Here is an 18,874-nt window from a genome sequence, read left to right as displayed (position 1 = left end):
ATTTTTTTTTAACTTAGATTTTAATGTAATGGGTTTTTTTATTTATAAAAGTTTGATGTTTTACTTGTTTTATCTTAACACATAAGTTAAAAAAAAAAATAGTTTATCTATTCCAAGTGTCTAACCACCGCCAACGTTTTTGATGAATAGGTAAACAAAATAGGTAAAATGACGTGGCACTGTTTGATTGGGTGATTTGAGAGTTTACCTATTGAAAGTGTTTAACCACTCTCTATATCCTAAGAGCAAATTGTATTTAACTCGACTCATTTTCGAGAAAAATTACGTCGAAACATAAATCAACTTGAATTTATGCCGACACTAACATAAAAATAAAATACATAAACCTCAATTACAAAGTCTTTAAAAAGTTAAAAGGTTGTAATCGTCAATACTAAAAAATAAAGGATAAAAAAAACTCAAAAAGACAAAAAAGGAAGAGAAATCAAAAGATCAAATCACTATTCAGAAACTTTGCTAATTTTATTATAGTTTTATAGTTAATATATAGTGGTTTAATAAAAAGTGTACAAGTTTTTGTTAGAATGTTACTTTAATCAACTATACCTTTTAAAAGTGAAAATCGTTTAACTAAAAAATTAAATAAAATGATAGAAGTGATTGATGAGAGTTGGTGGACCACATCTCCCATTCTCCCTTCGTGCCAGATATGCTCTTGGTGAGGCCCTCCTAGACGTCCCCATAACGGTATTTAACGTCTTGCATCATGCATATTATTAAGGTGTTGCTAGACACCATTCAACTATAACTAGTTTTACACTAATTCATGTTTCATAGCGTCATTACTCTACTTCTATTAGTGATAACTTATCTATTTTATTTATATTTAGTAGGTAAATTTTATCTATCTCACCTTATCTCTTTTATGATAATTCTATATCCTATACTAGGCTATCACCCGGGAACATCACGGGTTAGGAAAATTTAGTTTTCAATAATAAAAGGTACATAAACAATATTTTGAAACTCGTTAGTATTTTCTTTCCCTTCCCACAATAATTTATTTGTTCCGTTTCATCAGTATCCTAACTTTGTCTCCATGTGTATTCATAGTTTTCGTGTAAAGCTTATTACTTTTTAATTCTTAGTGAAATCTCAGTTAAAAATTGTTTCGTAAACCGATTTACATTTGATCAAATAAAAAAGATTGGTGTAAAACAGATTAAAAATCTCCCAAAGTGAATCTTTAATTGATAAAACCTTCAAAAGATCAAATAAAAAAGATTGGTGTAAAACAGATTGAAAATCTCCCAAAGTGAATCTTTAATTGATAAAACCTCCTAAATCATTTTATTTATGAAATACTAAAATTTTGTAATATCATTCAACGCTAATTTGTTTAAAAAAAAATTGATTGCATTAAAGTTTAGAACTTTTTTATTTAAGGTAGCCAATTTCCAACTTTTCTACTTCAAGATAAGTTAACAGGTTATCTTAACTAACTATGGCAAATCAACCATTTTGAAACTTCAGTGTGATTTTTTTAGCCCTATAATAATAAGTTGGTTAGCCTTACTTGTTTCAACTCATATAAGGAAAAATAATTTTATTTGACCCAAACATTTATCCGACCCACCCGTTTTGCTAACTCTAGCAATCAGTGGACTTATTTTCATGTAATAACTATAAAGAATAGGAAGCCACCTCAGGATCAGTGTTGAAATCTTTAACAGCACTATCCCTTGCAGATGAAGACAATGAGCCATCAAGTCTCCTATATTCAATACCATACTGATTAATGGTGAAGGGCTCCCAATAAAAGCAATTGTAAAAATTCATTAAGCATTTAAAGATATATTTGTAGGACCCATCTATCATATTGAATTGTAAAAAAATTCAGTGGGCCCCACCACCACCATCACCATCGACCTGAAATTCCGGCGCCATAATCTCCCATCATCAGCCACCAACCCAGATATTTAGTACCTGGCCCAAGCAAGTTGTCCCTATTACGAAAGCTTGACATGTTCAACATGGACGCCATCTGTGTTACTTTTGTTCTCAAATTTGCAAGCATATGTCTGCGTCTGTTCATTTCTTTCCCCGTTCTGAAAATATTAAAAATAGGTTAATTGATAGTTTTGTTACAACTTTAAAAAATTTTGAAAGACAAAAGCAAGATAATAACGCTCTCTCAACTACAATTCACAAACTGAGCTAAATACATACAGAGGCTGTTTTGCAGGAAGCTTTGTCAGAAGAGACTGCAAACTATCAAGTCTAGTTCCCAATATCGCAATCTTCCTCCGAATCGCAGACGAATGACGCTGAGCTTCGGACCCTGCTACAAACGAACTCCTCTCTGATATCATACCAGTAATGTCATTAGCAAGTTTAGACGCTTAATTATACTCCCTCATCCACGAATCCGCAGAAGACATCATTTATCTGAAACAGAAACAATAAAAAAACTAACACATTAACCGCCAGCCACCGTTATACTTAATTGCATCCAAATTAGGGCTCACAAACATCCATAATTATCTAAAACCGCAGCGAAAATCATCAGGTGGTGATGGTGGTAAAGAAGACTTATCGGCAAAAAAAAGGCGATAGTCGTGAGTGTAACTAAAATTACGTAGCATTTTCGAACCTTTTGCTGACATCATGTTCCTAAAATTCTACCTAGACAACAGATACACAAGATCAGTATTAAAGCAGCGAAGAACATTCATAGATTGATTCGTTCAACCCTAGTGTTCATATATTGCTTTCAAAATGTGAAGCATACATATCCCAAATAGTGAATCGAATTATTCGGAAAACATAATCTACACAGATTGATTACAGGCAAAAAACAACTATCAAACTAATATTAATAAAGAAAAAAATGAAAAACTACTACCTGTGATCAAATGTATCATCAAAATACTTTTCGAAGTACTTGATCTTGCCCATAGTCGAACAAAAAAAAGAGATGACAAAACGATAAACATACCTTTGATTTCTTCGATATTTGGTATTGTTCTTCAAAATCGACATTAGCATAACAATAAAAAACGACGTTCAAAATCATTATTAAAAACCGACAGTCTTAACGACAAATAAGAAATTGAAGTGCTTAACTTTGATTATGTGGATAGTTCTTGATGATATGCAAGAATCGTTCTTGAGCATTTGCAACAATGATTGATATGAGAGAAGTGGAGAAGATTCGGCTATCATAAAATAATATCATTTAACTTTAACCTAATCGATGAAGCACACTGATTGTTTCGAATCAAAATTTTACAAAGAAGATCTAAAGTAAAACATCAAGAATAAGATTTTGATACCTTTGATTTGGATGGTCTTTGAATATGCTTTGGAAATCTGAAATCGATTAGGAGAGAATGATAATTAGGGTTAAATGTTAGAATGAAGCTTATCCTGTAAGATTCATTATTTTAGGTAACATAATTATTGATTTCGGATCTATCCATTTAGTAAATGGGTAATTCGTATTTGTGGTTGGTTTAGGAGGGAAAAACCATTGTGGTTATTTTAGCTAATACATTTTCCCAAGCCATGATTCTTTAGTTGAAACACTTGATTATTTTTTATTGTTTTTTCTAGTATTTTATTAAACCTAATACCGGATTAGCAAATATGAGTAGTATTTAAAGTTATTTTTTGGGTTAATATCATAAAAAAAACTTATATACCTTATTGTGTTTATTAAAATCCTGTTTAACCCGATATTAATGTAAAAACATATAAAAATATCATTAAACTTGTCAAATATGCACGTGATTATGAATTTTAAAAAATAATGACCAGTCAACTTTTTTAAACTTGTTAAACTAAGTTGTCGGGTCACCTTTTCCTAGCAAAAAACCCAAACAACACGACCCGAACCCGAATAACCCTTACCCGAACAACTCGATCTTTAAATGGGTCGGTTATCGGGTCACCTTTTCCTAGCAAAAAAACCGAACAACCCGACCCGTAAAATCCGAAACCCGAAGAACGTCCCTACTCAAATGGATCAAATAGATCAAAGCTAATAAATTTAACCCAAAGAGTTGAAAGTCGTTCAAAATGTATTCAAATGCATAAAACCTTCTAATTCACTTTATTAAAAAAAGGTTTAGATTATTATCACAACGGTATAGTTTTGTAATCATAATTAAAACAACAACATTTTTTTGTTATTAAGGAAACTTTAAACAACAAAGTGTTTGCAAGCAGGTCCAACCTGACCCGTAATCATATCTATAACATTAACATTTTTTTAAGAAAAATGAAATAAGATAGTGTTTCGTTTGCAACTTGCAAGTAGGTCCAATGTTACTTTAGCTACCTGAACCCATTTTGACCCATTACCCAACCCGCTTACTTAACACACCCAGATTTTCTTTACTATCTTTTACCTTTGGATTTTTATCTTTAGCTACCAGCAACGCCCTACGTCCCTGCATTAGAAAAAGAGTTATGGTCTCATTAAGGAAAAATTCAAGTACAGCTCCATCTATATTGCATACAGTACATGTGCCATGCAAAAGTGTTAAAACATATGGTTGATGGTCCAATAATATGAAGCCTTTTTTATAGAACGGACATAAATCACCCTAAAATCGCCATAAACACAAAAATAACACAACAAACAGGTTTAGTCAAGTACAAAATTTCTTAGGCATAGAAAAGCCTAATATATGCAGCAAACTAAACCTAAATCACACCTAAAAAATTATAGACTTCAAAACCTCTCCAAAATACCTAAATTCTTGTAAATTATTCCCTTTCTAATGCATCAAAACGTTATTGAAACCACCGAAACACACAAATTATCATATATAATGAACAATAACAATCATCAAACTAAACAATTCGATTTCATTACGTCATACACATACAAAGACATTAATCGCAACGAACGATCATCTAATATAAGCCATTCATTACTTCATACACACATAAAAGCTTCACATAAACACAATCTACTAACGTAAGATAATGATCAAACAGATTTACACAGTTATATACAAATTCATTTCACCCAAAACACAAATAATAAAACAGATTAGTACGAAAACAAAAACAAAATTAAGGAAACGGAACCTAGGGTTTGTGCGATTAGATAATCGGACCTGAATGACAATGAAGACGAGCGCAGGTATTTGGACGGTGCTTCGTTGACGCAGTTGTGAGAGGAGACGGTGGTGATGCGACGGTAGGATGGAGTGCGGTGGTGGCAGTGAGAGTTGCTGCTGATGGGAAAAGAATCGTCAGACAATATGAATGAAAAATCAAAATCGTGTACGGGTTTTCTTCTTAAATCAAAACAGGGAAGATGATGATGGCTAGGGTTTCGTGACTGTGAAACTCTTCCATTCCAACATATGGATCTGTAGAAAATGTGAGGGAGGCGCTAGGGTTTCGAGTGTACCATTTAGATGAAGATCGAAGATTGAAGACGGAGAAGAACAGGGCGACTTCAATGTAAAAAACCCTAACATGTTTAGGAAGATGGAACGGCTGAGAGAAAAAATGAGTGAATTAGGTTTTAGAACATTTATATAGTCGGGTAAAAATCCGGGTACGGATACCCAGTGCGGGATCCAAATGCGAAAATGTGTTTTTTCCTAATTTTCCCGCCAAAAATCAAGTGAGGTTGCACCATAACACGACACGTGTCCCAAACCTTATTCATTTATTATATATATAGATATAGATTTATAAAGGGCATGTAAAGTAACTAATCTTTTTTTTTTTCTTTTGTCTTTTGTCTTTTGTCTTTTTTGTTTTGCTTTTGTCTTTATTCATCTTTTTAATTTTTTTTTGTCTTTTTCGTTTTTTATATCTTTCAATTTTTAATGTTAACACTTACAACCCGTAAACTTTCTAAGAAATTTGTAATCGAGTTTTACGTGTTTATTTTTATGTATATGTTGGTATAAATTCAAATTAATTTACGTTTAGACGTAAATTTTTTCTCATAAATGAGTTATGTTAAATATAATATGTTTTTATACTTATTATCATATACGTTTTTCTGTTGGTCTACGTTTTGACGCAATTTTTTTTTTGAAAATGAGTCGGATTAAATATAATACATTTTTTGCTTATTTTTATGTATGTTTTCAGTTGTTCTACGCTTTGACGTAAAGTTTGTTCGGAAACGAGTTTGGTCAAATATAATACGTTTTCACTAGACGGTATAAATTCGAGTCACTTTATGTTCCAACACCACTGCAACGCGTCGTAAATGTTTTCTTATGTGCTTATTTTTATGCATGTGTTAGTATAAATTTAAGTTGGTCTACGTTTTGACGTAAATTACAATTAGCAAATTGTGTGAAAAATGCTTTCATCCTATTTTTTTTTGTTTCTTTCTTTTTTTTTTTTTTTGACTTTATTATTTTTTTTTAATATTTAGTGTTTTAGTTTAAGGTTCCTTTTTCATTAAAGTTATATTTAAGATAGAGTTTATATTTCCATCGATAATTAATTTAAAATTTTATTTTTATGGTTTTCAGTCGATAAAAACATATTTATATTCTCTTAAGCGTATTGCTTTCGGTTTCTATACGGAACCAAGATAGATATCAACCGAAACCCTGCTGCGTAGCGCGGGTAAACTTACTAGTTACAAACAATTTATGATAAGGTATTACAATATGTTTTTATATTTATTTTTATGATGTTTTATGTCACTAGTTACCTAGTTTGTTACTATCGATTTCCTTTTTCTTTTTTTGCTTATTGTTACAATTGTTTTGTGTTACTAGTTACATTTACTGGTTCTTCATATTTCTATTAAAATCTATGTATTCTGTTATTTCTTTTAATACTTAACTGATTTAAATGAATTAACTAGTAACTTAAAACGATTACTAAAATAATTTTCTTAGTGACACGTTTCTATATTTTTTATTACTTACCCAACCTTGAATATCAATCTTGTATGATTCATCTTTGGTGGACATAGATGAATAAAAATATCATCCAGGGTCTAGTTTTATTGACCCGATCCAGTGACAAATACACAATATGGACCGGGTGAAAAAAAACAACAAATGATGATATATTGAAAATTAAACCATTACACGTGATTCAAAAACCATAGTTCATTAGTTGGAGGGACGTCTCCAAAAAGTATTTAAAAAAATGGGTCCTGGGTGAGATAAAAAAAACCCAGGCCCTACCCACCCTAGTAAAACAAGAATTTAGGGCCGTTGTTGCGTCACTCAATAATTCGATCAAACCCTTTTCAAAATCTCACGTCACTGTTGTTGTTGTTGCCTCACTCAGCCCCGCGACGATGTGTTTTTTTTACCACCCCTCCCACCTTAATCGATGTTTGGTGTTTATTTTAGTTGGGTTTGAATGTCTGAACATTTGGGCCAGGGGTTGGGTTTAATTGTTTAAATATATTGGCATTCAAAATTTGAATCAAATTTCGTTTACTTAAACATATTAGGCTTATTGGTACTAAAAAAAACTCAAGCAAATTTAGGCCGGTTAAAGTGCTAAATAGATTTGCGAGGGCCCAGTTTGGGTTACTTTGAACTGAACCGATTCAGGTATCGTAATGGACCAAACCAATTCGGGTAAGCTTATAATAAAACTTATATTGAAAAGTAGAGAAATATAAGCACGTCATAACACTATATTTAGAATTTTGTAAAATACATACACTAATACCCTATTACGAGTACAATAATGAATCGAACAAATTCAGGTCAGTTTCGAATAATTTATAAAAAAAAAATATTTTAGAAGTTAAGAGAAAAACAAAATATGTTTATAATTAATAGCAATATTAAAACAATAAAAGAATTTGGTTGTTTACAAAAAGGAAAAAGAAAACTTAAGTGAATGATACATATAAGTTAAAGGTTTACACAACAAACACAACTCAGGAGGAATGAGGGGATATTTGAATGGTTCTTTTGTTATAAAATATAAAAGGGAATTTGGTTGCAGCATCAATTTAAAAAATTGCCAATAGCCAGCCTCGAACCCGAGAACAACGCTTTATAGGGGAAGCCGGCTACCTTCGGACTGAGCTGAAATCAACGCTTAGATAGTGTACTAATTTATGGGCTCTTTTATGTTTTTGGCCATAAGCTGACGCTCACCTGGCCCATGCTGAGTGCCGACCGTGATTATTAGTTGTAATAGAAAATTACATCTTGTAATAGTCTTCTATGCGTTTTCATCTTTTGAAAGCGCTCAATTACATCTTTGTTAGTAACACTAACAATCATATATAAAAAAAAATAAAGAGTAAAGTACACGGAGGGTCCATATAGCTCACTCAACTTTTGGATTTGGTCTCTATCTTTCCAAAAGTTCAAGGATAGTCCATATGATTTGCACTTTGCAACACATTTAATCTCCAACTTTGCCAAAAGTATATGAGCAGTTTATGTGGTTTGCACTTTGTAACACATTTAGCCTTTAACTTGGACCTATTGAATCCTTTAGATTTATGGGCTGGGGACAAATTGTCTAATTGTATTACAAAGTACAAACCACATACTTTTGAAAGGATAAGGACTAAATCCAAAATTTTGTTAAACCACAAAGATCATTCGTGTATTTTAGTACACTCGCAATTAAATTAGAGATAGAGCTGGAAATATTATTAGATAGATTTTCCCTTGTAGATTTCAATTTTTTTTAAATTTTATTTGTCATAGCTTCTAAGACCATGTGTAGTGGTAGGGGAAGATAATGCCCCCACCCTAGGGCATTTTACGCCATGTGGCGGTCCAGTCAGCAAAGGGGCATTATTGGGCGTTTTCTAAAATAGGTGTAGTGGGGATGGGGCATTATTGGGGCATTAAATAAAATAAAGAAAAAATCTTAGTGGGTAACAATAAAGGAGATCAAAGATGATTGGACAAGGAGAATGGTGTTGGGCGTGCTTTAAACCACGCCAAGGGGGCTTTTTTGAATTTTTTTTAAAAAAACGCCCTATGTAATGGGTGTTGGGCGTTTTTGGGCGTTTTTTGTGAATTTTTTTTTTTTTTAAAAAAACGCCCCACTACACATGGTCTAAGGGGGGAGGGGGTGGTCACTAGTGATAGAATTCTATCACTCACAAGCATCCAATCAACTCCTGCCATGTCATCAGCCACTATTCTATCACTCACATCCTTTTTTAGTGGCAATGGTCATCACTCACAACACCTAACAATAAACCCCCACACCCCCTCACATCCACCATTTTACACGCGTGATAAAAATAACGATCGTGGACATTTAACCATTCATCACGCGTTGAACTAATCAGTGGCGGTGGTCATCACGAAAGTTTAACGCGTTATACATGGCCATCACGGAGCTATAACTGACCGCCCCCTGTGGCCTAATAAACAATCAAATTCTCTGTATATATTAAAGGGAAATTGGTCTGTAATAATCCCTAATAGACGTCATTGGCCATTTGCCAGCCCCACTTTTAAATATTCCCCCTGCCAGTCCAACCTTTCACAGAGGTGCAACGAAGTGAGCTAGAACGGGTCAGGAACAAGCTGAAAACGTAGCTCCTTTTCAGTCGGTTAGCGGCGGGGGTGGCTGGAAAAGCGGCGGCGGTGGAACGGCGGCGGCAGGAGGGACTAGGGAGGGTGGTGGCTGTAGTGGAGTGTGGCAACTAGGGTTTTGTTTTGAACAAGCAACTGATGTCTTAACCCATGCTTAAGCTTATATAGCCAAGGATTAGGTTAAAACTAAAACCATATAGCCCACAAGCTCACATCCTTTCCTCTTGCCTTTCTTTCAGCCCATTAACAAAAGTCCATAATATAAAACCCAATCTGATTAGGTTTATTATAATATTTATTTTATAACTTTATAAAACAAAATATTATAAATCGGTCCGTAAAAAATATGTCATCTAATCTAATTAAATAAATTACCTTGTTGTCCTCGGTGTAATCCTTGCGGGTCAAGACCCGGTCGGTAGCGTTGACTTATCGATCCGGACATGAACTTCCAACACACAAGTGTTTGGGTCAGCCATGTTTAATGTTTTCTAGTTGAACTTGATCCATTGACATGAAAAGTTTTTTCACATATGTTTTTAACACATATATATTGGGTGATGACAAAAAAAAAAAAAAAAAAAAAAAAAAAAAAAAAGTATTCGTGGTCTTATGAAGTAATGACGGGTGAATTAGTAGAATTTCAAAGGGGTAGAGTCTACATTGCTATTAATGTGTAATCAACCAATGTTAGTGTCATCTATTAAATTTATTTACACCATCCATATACAATAGAGTCATGCTCATCAATTTAATTATTATTTTGATTAAAATAACCAAGATTTACACTTCTATTTGTATAACTTGATTAATAAAGGCAGCTGATATCGGTACACCATTGACATGATATCAATACACCAATTGCGATACGGTCAGTATCACCTTTTTCGCCTACCAATACGACCAATATCACTGTTTCCGCCCAACAGAGTATGTATGATGTGACGTGCGCCTAGTTTCTAACATCACATGTTATATACAGACCAAAGTCCATAATAAACTAACAAATAACAATATCACTCAACAAACCTGTCTGTATTGGTAGAAAGTAAGTCTTTTCCTAAGCCGCTTATTACTTACGGTTATGACTTATGAACAAAACAAAACTTTGTCCACAGCATTGCTACGTCCGATTTTGAATACGAATACTCACTACTTACTATGAACAAACCATTGTCCGAACATTTTATATAAAACTATATCTAATAATAAAATTGTGAGCGAGTAACGTGTGAGACCCATCTATTCCTCAATGACTCTTTCCACTGTGCATATCTTGCTTCAAAAGGCAAGGCGTTGAATCCGCCCAAATTCCATAGCTACATCATATTAATACCCGAGAGCATACCAACCTGTATATAAAAGCTAAAGAGTTAATTACTATTTTCGTCCCTGTGGTTTGTCAAAAATCACTATTTCAGTCCATTAGTTTAAAATTTGCGATTTCAGTCCCTGTGGTTTCACTTTCGTAACCATTTCAATCCATTTATTCTGTTAGTACAGGGACTGAAATGGTTACGAGGTGGACTGAAATGGTTATGAAAGTAAAACCACAGGGACTGAAATCGCAATTTTTAAACTAATGGACTGAAATAGTGATTTTTGACAAACCACAGGGACGAAAACAGTAATTAACTCAAAGCTAAAAATGAGATTAAAATCGTAAAGAAATGTGATAAGTATTGTTAAGTGGTGGCATGATGGGCAGGTCGGGAAATGGGTCAACACAGTTAAAGTGGATAGTTTTTACTATGGATGGAAACTGTCGTCACGAACAAAACAAACGATATACCGTTAACTAAGCTGCAAGAAGTGCCATCTCGATCTCTTGCAAAGTTTTTCCCTTTGTTTCCACCACATTTTTCCTGACAAAGAAAAATCCGACCACGCAAAAGCTTGCAAAAACTGTGTACAGAATCAGTGGCCCAAGTTGCTCCAGCAGCCTCAAAAATAGCAAACCAACAAAGAAATTTATAACCTGCACATAACAACAACGGAAACAATTAAACCAAAACGAAAATAACTAGAAAATAAAATTTATATATATTTATAAGAGTTAATTGCCATTTTAGTCCCTGTGGTTTGGGCCATTTTGCCAGTTTAGTCCAAAGGTTTCATTTTTAACATCTGGATCCAAAAAGGTTTCATCGTTGCCATTTTGGTCCAACTGACTTAACTCCATCCATATCTGTTAAGTCTGCCAAGGGCATTTTTGTCATTTCATTTTTCTTTTTATTAACCCTTTTTTCTTTATTGCTTTTTCTTTTAAATGAAATGACAAAAATGCCCTTGGCAGACTTAACAGATATGGATGGAGTTAAGTCAGTTGGACCAAAATGGCAACGATGAAACCTTTTTGGATCCAGATGTTAAAAATGAAACCTTTGGACTAAACTGGCAAAATGGCCCAAACCACAGGGACTAAAATGGCAATTAACTCTATTTATAAACAACTAAATTAAATACTTACCCAATGTACAGCCATGCAGATTGCCATTGCCTTTGCTCTTATTCGGCTTGGGAAAATTTCCGACAAGAGAAGCCCAGGTACGGGCCCGACACCCATGGCAAATGACAAAACAAATCTGCATTTGAAAACTATATGAGTCGGGGTCACATGTCGAACAATTCAGGAACGTTTTCCCTTTTTATTAGTAACTCCATTTCTACTGACTGAACCATTGGGTGTCAGCCCAATGGCCACCAGCCCGCATTCTAACCCGGAGGTGGCGGGTTCGAGTCTTGCTCGTTCCCAATGCCCCTACGGTAGCGGATTTACCCCCAGACTCAGGCTTGCTGGGTGGCGGTCTGCGAGGTGGGATCACCTCGGCGGTTGGGAGGACCGTGGAATATCCCCCCCCCCCCCCCCCATTTCTACTGACTGCAAGCCTATTAGCTTATTGATTCCAAATCTATCGCTTCTTATTTATTGAGTACAAATAGTGAAGTGTTGACTACTTACAGAAGAACACCACCGACAGAAAGGTACACCACCGAAGACCCTGATATTAAGCTACTTCCTGCAACTGCTTGCATAGCCATGGACATTGCCTGAATCAATCAATAAAAAGGTTTATATGTCTAGAAGCTAAAATTATTGGAAGTGAACCTAGCGCTAGGGCTGCAAACGAACCAAACGTTCGGCGAACAGTTCGTGAACCGTTCGGCGGGAAGTTCGTTTGTGTTCGTTCGTTTACTTAACAAGCGAACACGAACAAGAAATTTCGTTCGTTTAGTTAAATGAACAAACATGAACAGAGGCCGTGTTCATTCGTTTATGTTCGTGAACGTTCGGTAACGTGTTTGTTTGTGTTCGATAGTTCATTAGTGTTTTTAGTTTTTATATTAATTTAAATACATTCAAAATTCCGACAAATTAAATATCTAATAAGTGTCAGTGTATTATATATTCTGTTCATGAACGATTGTTTGTGTTTGTGTGTTTCCATTTGTGTTCATGAACATTAGTTTGTCCTCATTTGTGTTCATCAACGTTCGTTTTTGTTCGTTACCTAAATTAACAAACAAACACGAACAAGTTCATTTCCTTAACAAACGAACACGAACATAAAATCTCGTTCGATAAGTGTTCGTGAACGGTTCGCGAACACATATATTTCTTAACAAACGAACACGAACAAGGTCTTGTTCGTGTTCGTTCGGTTCGTTTGCAGCCCTACCTAGCGCAAAGCAAATTGATATAAATAATAGCAACATAAGGCCTATCTGCATAAAAAAGGCCTAAGCCACAAGTAATAATGTAACAAAAAGTGTTATACCATGCCCAAGAAACTGCCAAGAAGAAGACCCTTTCTTCCCAACTTATCCATCAAAGCCATTGCTACAAGTGAACCTGTAAAGAATTCAAATAAACGTTACGTTAATATAATAATAATCTCGGTGAAAAACATGATACTATGATATCACTTTGTGCCATATAACCTGATAAGTTAACTACTCCAACAGACATATTGGCAATATCTGAAGGTACTCCCGCACTCTTGAAGACGGTTGAAGAGAAATAAAATACAGCGTTTATGCCAGATAATTGTTGCAGCGCAAGCAGAGCAGACCCAACGAAAACAACTGAATAAGGGTAGGAAATTAGAGAGTTTATTACTAAAAAAAGAGTAAAATGCCATTTTCGTCACTGAGGTTTGGCCAGTTTTGTGACTTTCGTCTAAAGGTTTGTTTTTTCGCATCTGGATCCAAAAGGTTTGAAATCTTGCCATTTTCAGTTGATTCGTTAACTCCATCCATTTTTCTCGTTAAGTCAGGGGTATTACCGTATTTTTAGACTTTTTTTATTAAACTAAAAACGTTATAAGAAATAAAGTCAACAGAGGTGAATCTTTATTTCTTATAGTGTTTTTAGTTTAATTAAAAAAAAAGTTTAAAAAGACGGTAATACCCTTGACGTAAGGGAGAAAAATGAATGGAGGTAAAGAGTCGGATGAAAATAGCAAGATTTCAAACTTCTTGGATCCAAATGCCGAAAAACAAATATTTGGACGGAAGTCGCAATACTGGCCAAACCTTAGGGCCGAAAATGGCATTTTTCTCTTGGAAAAAACATGTACTTTCATTGGGAAAAAAAGTATAGTGAATATGGCGATATATGTATATACACACGCACACCTTTGAAATGGCGTCCGTAGAACAACTCTGAAAGCTTTACTCCGTCTACTTCGTCCCCTCTATCTGACTTGGACAATTCTGCCATTGCAGACTTGACATGTAAGCTTCCGAGAAGCTTTGCAAACTCTGCTTCAGCTTCCGCACTTCTTCCTCTCTAAATTCGCTCAAAGAACAAAAGTATACGCGAGGTTTTATTGATTGTGATCATTTTGAACCAAGTTATGATGTACAAAGTTAACAACCTCAATAAGCCGAGGCGAAGGCACACGCATCATGTACGCGAGGTTTTAAAGCACAAAAAAGAGAAATTTATATCAATGTATACTAAAACCAATACAAATATAATGTGACGAGTTTTAAAATGTATACGCGGACAATGAAAGGATTGATACGAGCAATTCTTACCTTAAAAAGCCAATGAGGACTTTCTGCACAGAACTCCATTAGAAGAGCAAGCAAGGCTGCCGGAACGGTAGATATCCAGAAGCAGACCCGCCACCTAATCCAATAATAAACTTAACATTAATTTCAAATCCAATTCATCATTCAACATGCAACACAAGTATGTATGCAAGGGCGTAGCTTTGTGGGGGCGGCCGACCCCCCGAACTTTTCGCTCAGTAGTGGAGAGCATGTAGTTTTGGTATAGAAATTTTTGGGTATATACGTTTTTGACCTCCCGGTTTTATAGAAATTTTTGGTATATACGTTTTCGACCCCCTGGTCGGAAATCTCAAGCTTCGCCACTGTATGTATGTATGTATTATGCTCCCTACCAACGAGTAACATCCTTTGCTGGGATCCCGATGAAGAAAGAACAAATAAGTCCAAGACACGTTGCGATCTGAGTGAAGCTTCCGTAAGTGCCTCTTACAAAAGCCGGTGAAGCCTAACTTTTAACAATCAAAGGTCAGTAAAACGACAATATCGAAGAATTCAATCGAGTTTCATACCTCTGTAATGTACAGAGCTGCGATAGGAGGGCTAACCCCCATTGCACTTCCAACAAGAAACCTTCCGATAAGCATACCCCCAAGATCATCCGATGTGGCACTACAAATCATAATTTTAAAAGCATTATGCACCTCCAAACGGCAGTCAGTAAAGTGATCATTTATCATAGCATAACCTCAAGGGCGTAAGTAATAACGATACCTCATTGCAGCACCGACTATCAGTGGTATGGCACACAATTGGAATCCTCTTCGACGTCCAACCCCGTCAGCGATCCAGCCACTGACTGTAGATCCAACAAAAGCACCTCCTAAAAGGGAGCTTACCACGAAACCTTCGTTTTATAATAAATGAAATTAGTAATGCAGAAAACAATACGAATTACGGTTAAGAGTCTAGTTGAAATGAAAACACACCTTCAGCCATTGTATTCCCGTGAAAGCCAAGGTCCAAAGAAATACTTTCTAGCGTGTCATTAACCACCCTGGATTCAGAAAGACGTTTGAAAAAACGTTTAAACTGGAATAGGAATAGCATGAGTTATGATTAGTGGTTTTTAGTGTGTACCCAAGGTGGTAGCCAAATAAGAATGATGAAATGGCTGCAACGATGACGTGTGGAAGCGAACGAATCCAAGGTGGGTTTGCAGATCCTTTTGCATCACTCCCTACAAACAAGTAAATAATCATACATCCATATGAAACACCAAAACCTAGGGCTGCAAACGAACCGAACAAACACGAACAAGACCTTGTTCGTGTTCGTTTGTTAAGAAATATATGTGTTTGCGAAGCGTTCACGGACACTATCGAACGAGATTTTATGTTCGTGTTCGTTTGTTAAGGAAATGAACTTGTTCGTGTTCGTTTGTGTTTGTTTGTTAATTTTAGGCAACGAATGTTGACGAACACAATGAGCACAAACTAATGTTCATGAACACAAATGGAAACAAACGAACACAAATAATCGTTCATGAACAGAATATATAATACACTGACACTTATAAGATATTTAATTTATCGGAATTTTGAAGTATTTAAATACATATAAAAACTAAAAACATTAATGAACTATGGAACACAAACGAACACGTTACCGAACGTTCACGAACATAAACGAACGAACACGATCTCTGTTCATGTTTGTTCATTTAACTAAACGGACGAAATTTCTTGTTCGTGTTCGTTTGTTTAATAAACAAACGAACATAAACGAACTTCCCGCCAAACGGTTCATGAACTGTTCGCCGAACGTTTGGTTTGTTTGCAGCCCTACCAAAACCTGTCAATTCTGGCAATGAATCCTATCTACTTGAAAATACGGGTCGAATAAGCTGTTAAAACATGTCTACTTAAATAAAATACATAAAGAAAATGTATGTATATACATATAAAACTGAAAATTACATATAGAACCCCAATCCGATTAATCCTTATTAATTCGGCTTAATCGCTAGTCGATACCTCACCTGCCGACTAGCGCCTAGCGATTCTTACAACCTTGATATCCAAGCGTAACAGTTTAAACTTTGTTACCTACGCAATCAATATAAATTTACTCTTCATGTTTAAATTGTAACAAACTTTTCAACTTCAATCAAATTGACAAATTAAATTATGACACAACCTTATCTTGCAAGGGACTAGTTATATAACAAGGCCCTTATGTAACTTTATTATAACATACAACACAAGTATTCTTCCTAGTTTAACTTGTAACAAACTTTTCACTTTAACCTACACAGCTATGCAGTTATAGCAGTCCAAAATCATATAGCGGTAAAGGTCCACTATATAGGTTATAGCAGTGGTATAGCGGTAAACTTTATACTCCTACTCCAAATGGGATGTAGAAATATAACCATACCTCCTAAACCGTCTTCTCTATCGTGCGCATTCAAGCCATCTCTCGACGAAGCGCGCTTGTAAGTAGTCTGTGTATGATCCCTTTGACGCCCTCTCATATCCCTCCCTATAAATTTATAACAAACAAAACCTGCAGCGCATACCTTAATTGTAAATCAAATTATCCCATTTCATTACATACCACTCACTACTAACCAATGCAGCAGTATCACAATTCAACAAAGTGGATTGTAGGGATGAGCATTTGGTACCAGACCGTAACGGGTATATTCGGTACCGGTACCGGTATTCACAGGTGAAACACCGGTACCGATACAGACTTTTCCCGTTTTTTGTTAGGGATGAGCATTTGGTACCGGTACCGGACTGTACCGGATATATTCGGTACCCCGTAACGGGTATATTCGGTACCGGTATTCACAGGTAAAACACCGGTACCGATACCCACTTTTCCCGTTTTTTGTTAGGGATGAGCATTTGGTACCGGTACCGGACTGTACCGCATATATTCGGTACCCCGTAACGGGTATATTCGGTACCGGTATTCACAGGTAAAACACCGATACCGATACCCACTTTTCCCGTTTTTTGTTAGGGATGAGCATTTGGTACCGGTACCGGACTGTACCGGATATATTCGGTACCCCGTAACGGGTATATTCGGTACCGGTATTCATAGGTAAAACACCGATACCGATACCCACTTTTCCCATTTTTTGTTAGGGATGAGCATTTGGTACCGGTACCGGACTGTACCGGATATATTCGGTACCCCGTAACGGGTATATTCGGTACCGGTATTCACAGGTAAAACACCGATACCGATACCCACTTTTCCCATTTTTTGTTAGGGATGAGCATTTGGTACCGGCACCGGACTGTACCGGATATATTCGGTACCGGTACCGGTATTGACAGGTTAAACACCGGGGTAAGTACCACCGGTACCGGTACCCACTTTTCCCGTGTTTTTGTACCGGTACCGGTGTACCGAGCGGGTACCGTGCTCATCCTGGTCCCACCTATGTTTCGGATGGAGATCTGAGGTAAATGAAAATTTAAAACCCACACCACCCGATTTACTCGTTATTAACCTCCCTTAATAATAATACTTAACCGTAACGTACACTATGTTGTTTTCCAACAATGTGGATCCGAATGAAGAAAAGAAAGGTGATTACCTGAACGGGTGAAGATAAAATGCGCCGGTGTGACGGATTAGTGGCAGTGTGGATCTGTTGTCAGAAGTCAGAACAGAGAGGAAAAAGGGAAGATGATAACGTGCGCCGGGAGATACGAGGAGTTAACTTTACACAAATTAAGGAAGATGCAACTGTGTGTGTGGGTTGTTTGATGAAGATGACAAGCAGGAGTGTGACACGTATACCACGATCTTTAACTTAGATCCGGTTGCTGTTTGTTTACATTGTTAAAAAGTTTGAAGAAAGTTTAATCTATGGTTTACATGAGTGACATGTGGAAGATATCTAATGGGTGGATGCATGGATGTTGCTCCCCACCTGATTTTTTTTATTTTCTTAAGTTGGTTGGTTGATTATGCACTTAATTATTTTTTTTATAAATATTTTTTTTATTGAAATACAAAGAATATTAATTTGTGTGAGTTTACGAAAGGAATTTTTTTTCTTTTAGTTTTATATGTATTCAACTAGTAAATTGTTCCACGCGTTACTGTGACTATCTGGAAAAAAATTTACGTGGTAAATCAACTGAAAACGTAGATAAAAAATAAGCATGAAAGCGTATTATATTTAACCCGACTCATTTATGGAAAAAAAAAATAAAATTTTCGTCAAAACGTAGAACAATTGAAAACCTATATAATAATAAGCATAAACACATATTATATTTGACCTGACTCATTTCCGAAGAGATTTTACGTTGAAACGTAAATCAACTTGA

At 35.6% G+C, this 18,874-nt stretch overlaps 2 protein-coding genes across 9 annotated transcripts; both read right to left on the bottom strand.

The window, feature by feature from the left end:
* Nucleotides 1–1,260: 1,260 nt before the first annotated feature.
* On the bottom strand, nucleotides 1,261–5,491 carry LOC110916326 (syntaxin-52-like). 8 transcript variants are annotated; one of them, XM_022161069.2, is made up of 9 exons: nucleotides 5,390–5,491; nucleotides 5,091–5,210; nucleotides 4,374–4,415; nucleotides 3,297–3,333; nucleotides 3,088–3,179; nucleotides 2,867–2,988; nucleotides 2,191–2,409; nucleotides 1,872–2,069; nucleotides 1,560–1,770 (listed from the first exon to the last, which is right to left on the bottom strand). In XM_022161069.2, the coding sequence occupies exons 1-7, from the start codon at nucleotides 5,390–5,392 to the stop codon at nucleotides 2,406–2,408; spliced, it is 420 nt and encodes a 139-aa protein (XP_022016761.1). In that variant the 5' UTR covers nucleotides 5,393–5,491; the 3' UTR covers nucleotides 1,560–1,770; nucleotides 1,872–2,069; nucleotides 2,191–2,405. The 8 variants fall into 8 exon arrangements, 4 of the variants coding, with proteins under 4 accessions (XP_035841904.1, XP_022016761.1, XP_022016765.1 ...); XM_022161073.2 differs by having other exon boundaries at nucleotides 1,565–1,770; nucleotides 2,960–2,988; XR_004884701.1 differs by having other exon boundaries at nucleotides 1,272–1,770; nucleotides 1,948–2,069; nucleotides 2,960–3,179; nucleotides 5,091–5,207; nucleotides 5,390–5,484.
* A 5,017-nt stretch (nucleotides 5,492–10,508) lies between these two features.
* Nucleotides 10,509–18,393, bottom strand: LOC110915993 (probable plastidic glucose transporter 3). The gene is made up of 15 exons (XM_022160741.2): nucleotides 18,133–18,393; nucleotides 16,953–17,081; nucleotides 15,654–15,753; nucleotides 15,503–15,570; nucleotides 15,288–15,420; nucleotides 15,086–15,185; nucleotides 14,909–15,021; nucleotides 14,538–14,631; nucleotides 14,133–14,286; nucleotides 13,437–13,580; nucleotides 13,274–13,347; nucleotides 12,457–12,545; nucleotides 11,965–12,079; nucleotides 11,287–11,472; nucleotides 10,509–10,846 (listed from the first exon to the last, which is right to left on the bottom strand). Exons 2-14 carry the CDS (start codon nucleotides 17,047–17,049, stop codon nucleotides 11,293–11,295), a joined length of 1,461 nt encoding a protein of 486 aa, XP_022016433.1. The 5' UTR covers nucleotides 17,050–17,081; nucleotides 18,133–18,393; the 3' UTR covers nucleotides 10,509–10,846; nucleotides 11,287–11,292.
* Nucleotides 18,394–18,874: the final 481 nt, after the last annotated feature.

The sequence above is a fragment of the Helianthus annuus genome, chromosome 16 (assembly GCF_002127325.2).
Source record: "Helianthus annuus cultivar XRQ/B chromosome 16, HanXRQr2.0-SUNRISE, whole genome shotgun sequence".
NCBI lineage: Eukaryota > Viridiplantae > Streptophyta > Magnoliopsida > Asterales > Asteraceae > Helianthus > Helianthus annuus.
Note: the sequence above shows the minus strand (reverse complement) of the source record. Positions and strands in the feature narration are given on the sequence as shown.

What these genes read in the sequence shown, in the direction of transcription:
- LOC110916326 (XM_035986011.1), bottom strand. Translation starts at nt 2,333, where the DNA reads ATGATATCAGAGAGGAGTTCGTTTGTAGCAGGGTCCGAAGCTCAGCGT. An exon ending in CTTCCTGCAAAACAGCCTCT is followed by an intron (nt 2,070 to 2,190) that starts GTATGTATTTAG and finishes TAATATTTTCAG; the next exon opens with AACGGGGAAAGAAATGAACA. An exon ending in TTATGGCGCCGGAATTTCAG is followed by an intron (nt 1,736 to 1,890) that starts GTCGATGGTGAT and finishes TATTGAATATAG; the next exon opens with GAGACTTGATGGCTCATTGT.
- LOC110915993 (XM_022160741.2), bottom strand. Translation starts at nt 17,049, where the DNA reads ATGAGAGGGCGTCAAAGGGATCATACACAGACTACTTACAAGCGCGCT. An exon ending in CTACGGACGCCATTTCAAAG is followed by an intron (nt 13,581 to 14,132) that starts GTGTGCGTGTGT and finishes ACCCTTATTCAG; the next exon opens with TTGTTTTCGTTGGGTCTGCT. An exon ending in TTGGCAGTTTCTTGGGCATG is followed by an intron (nt 12,546 to 13,273) that starts GTATAACACTTT and finishes TGATTGATTCAG; the next exon opens with GCAATGTCCATGGCTATGCA.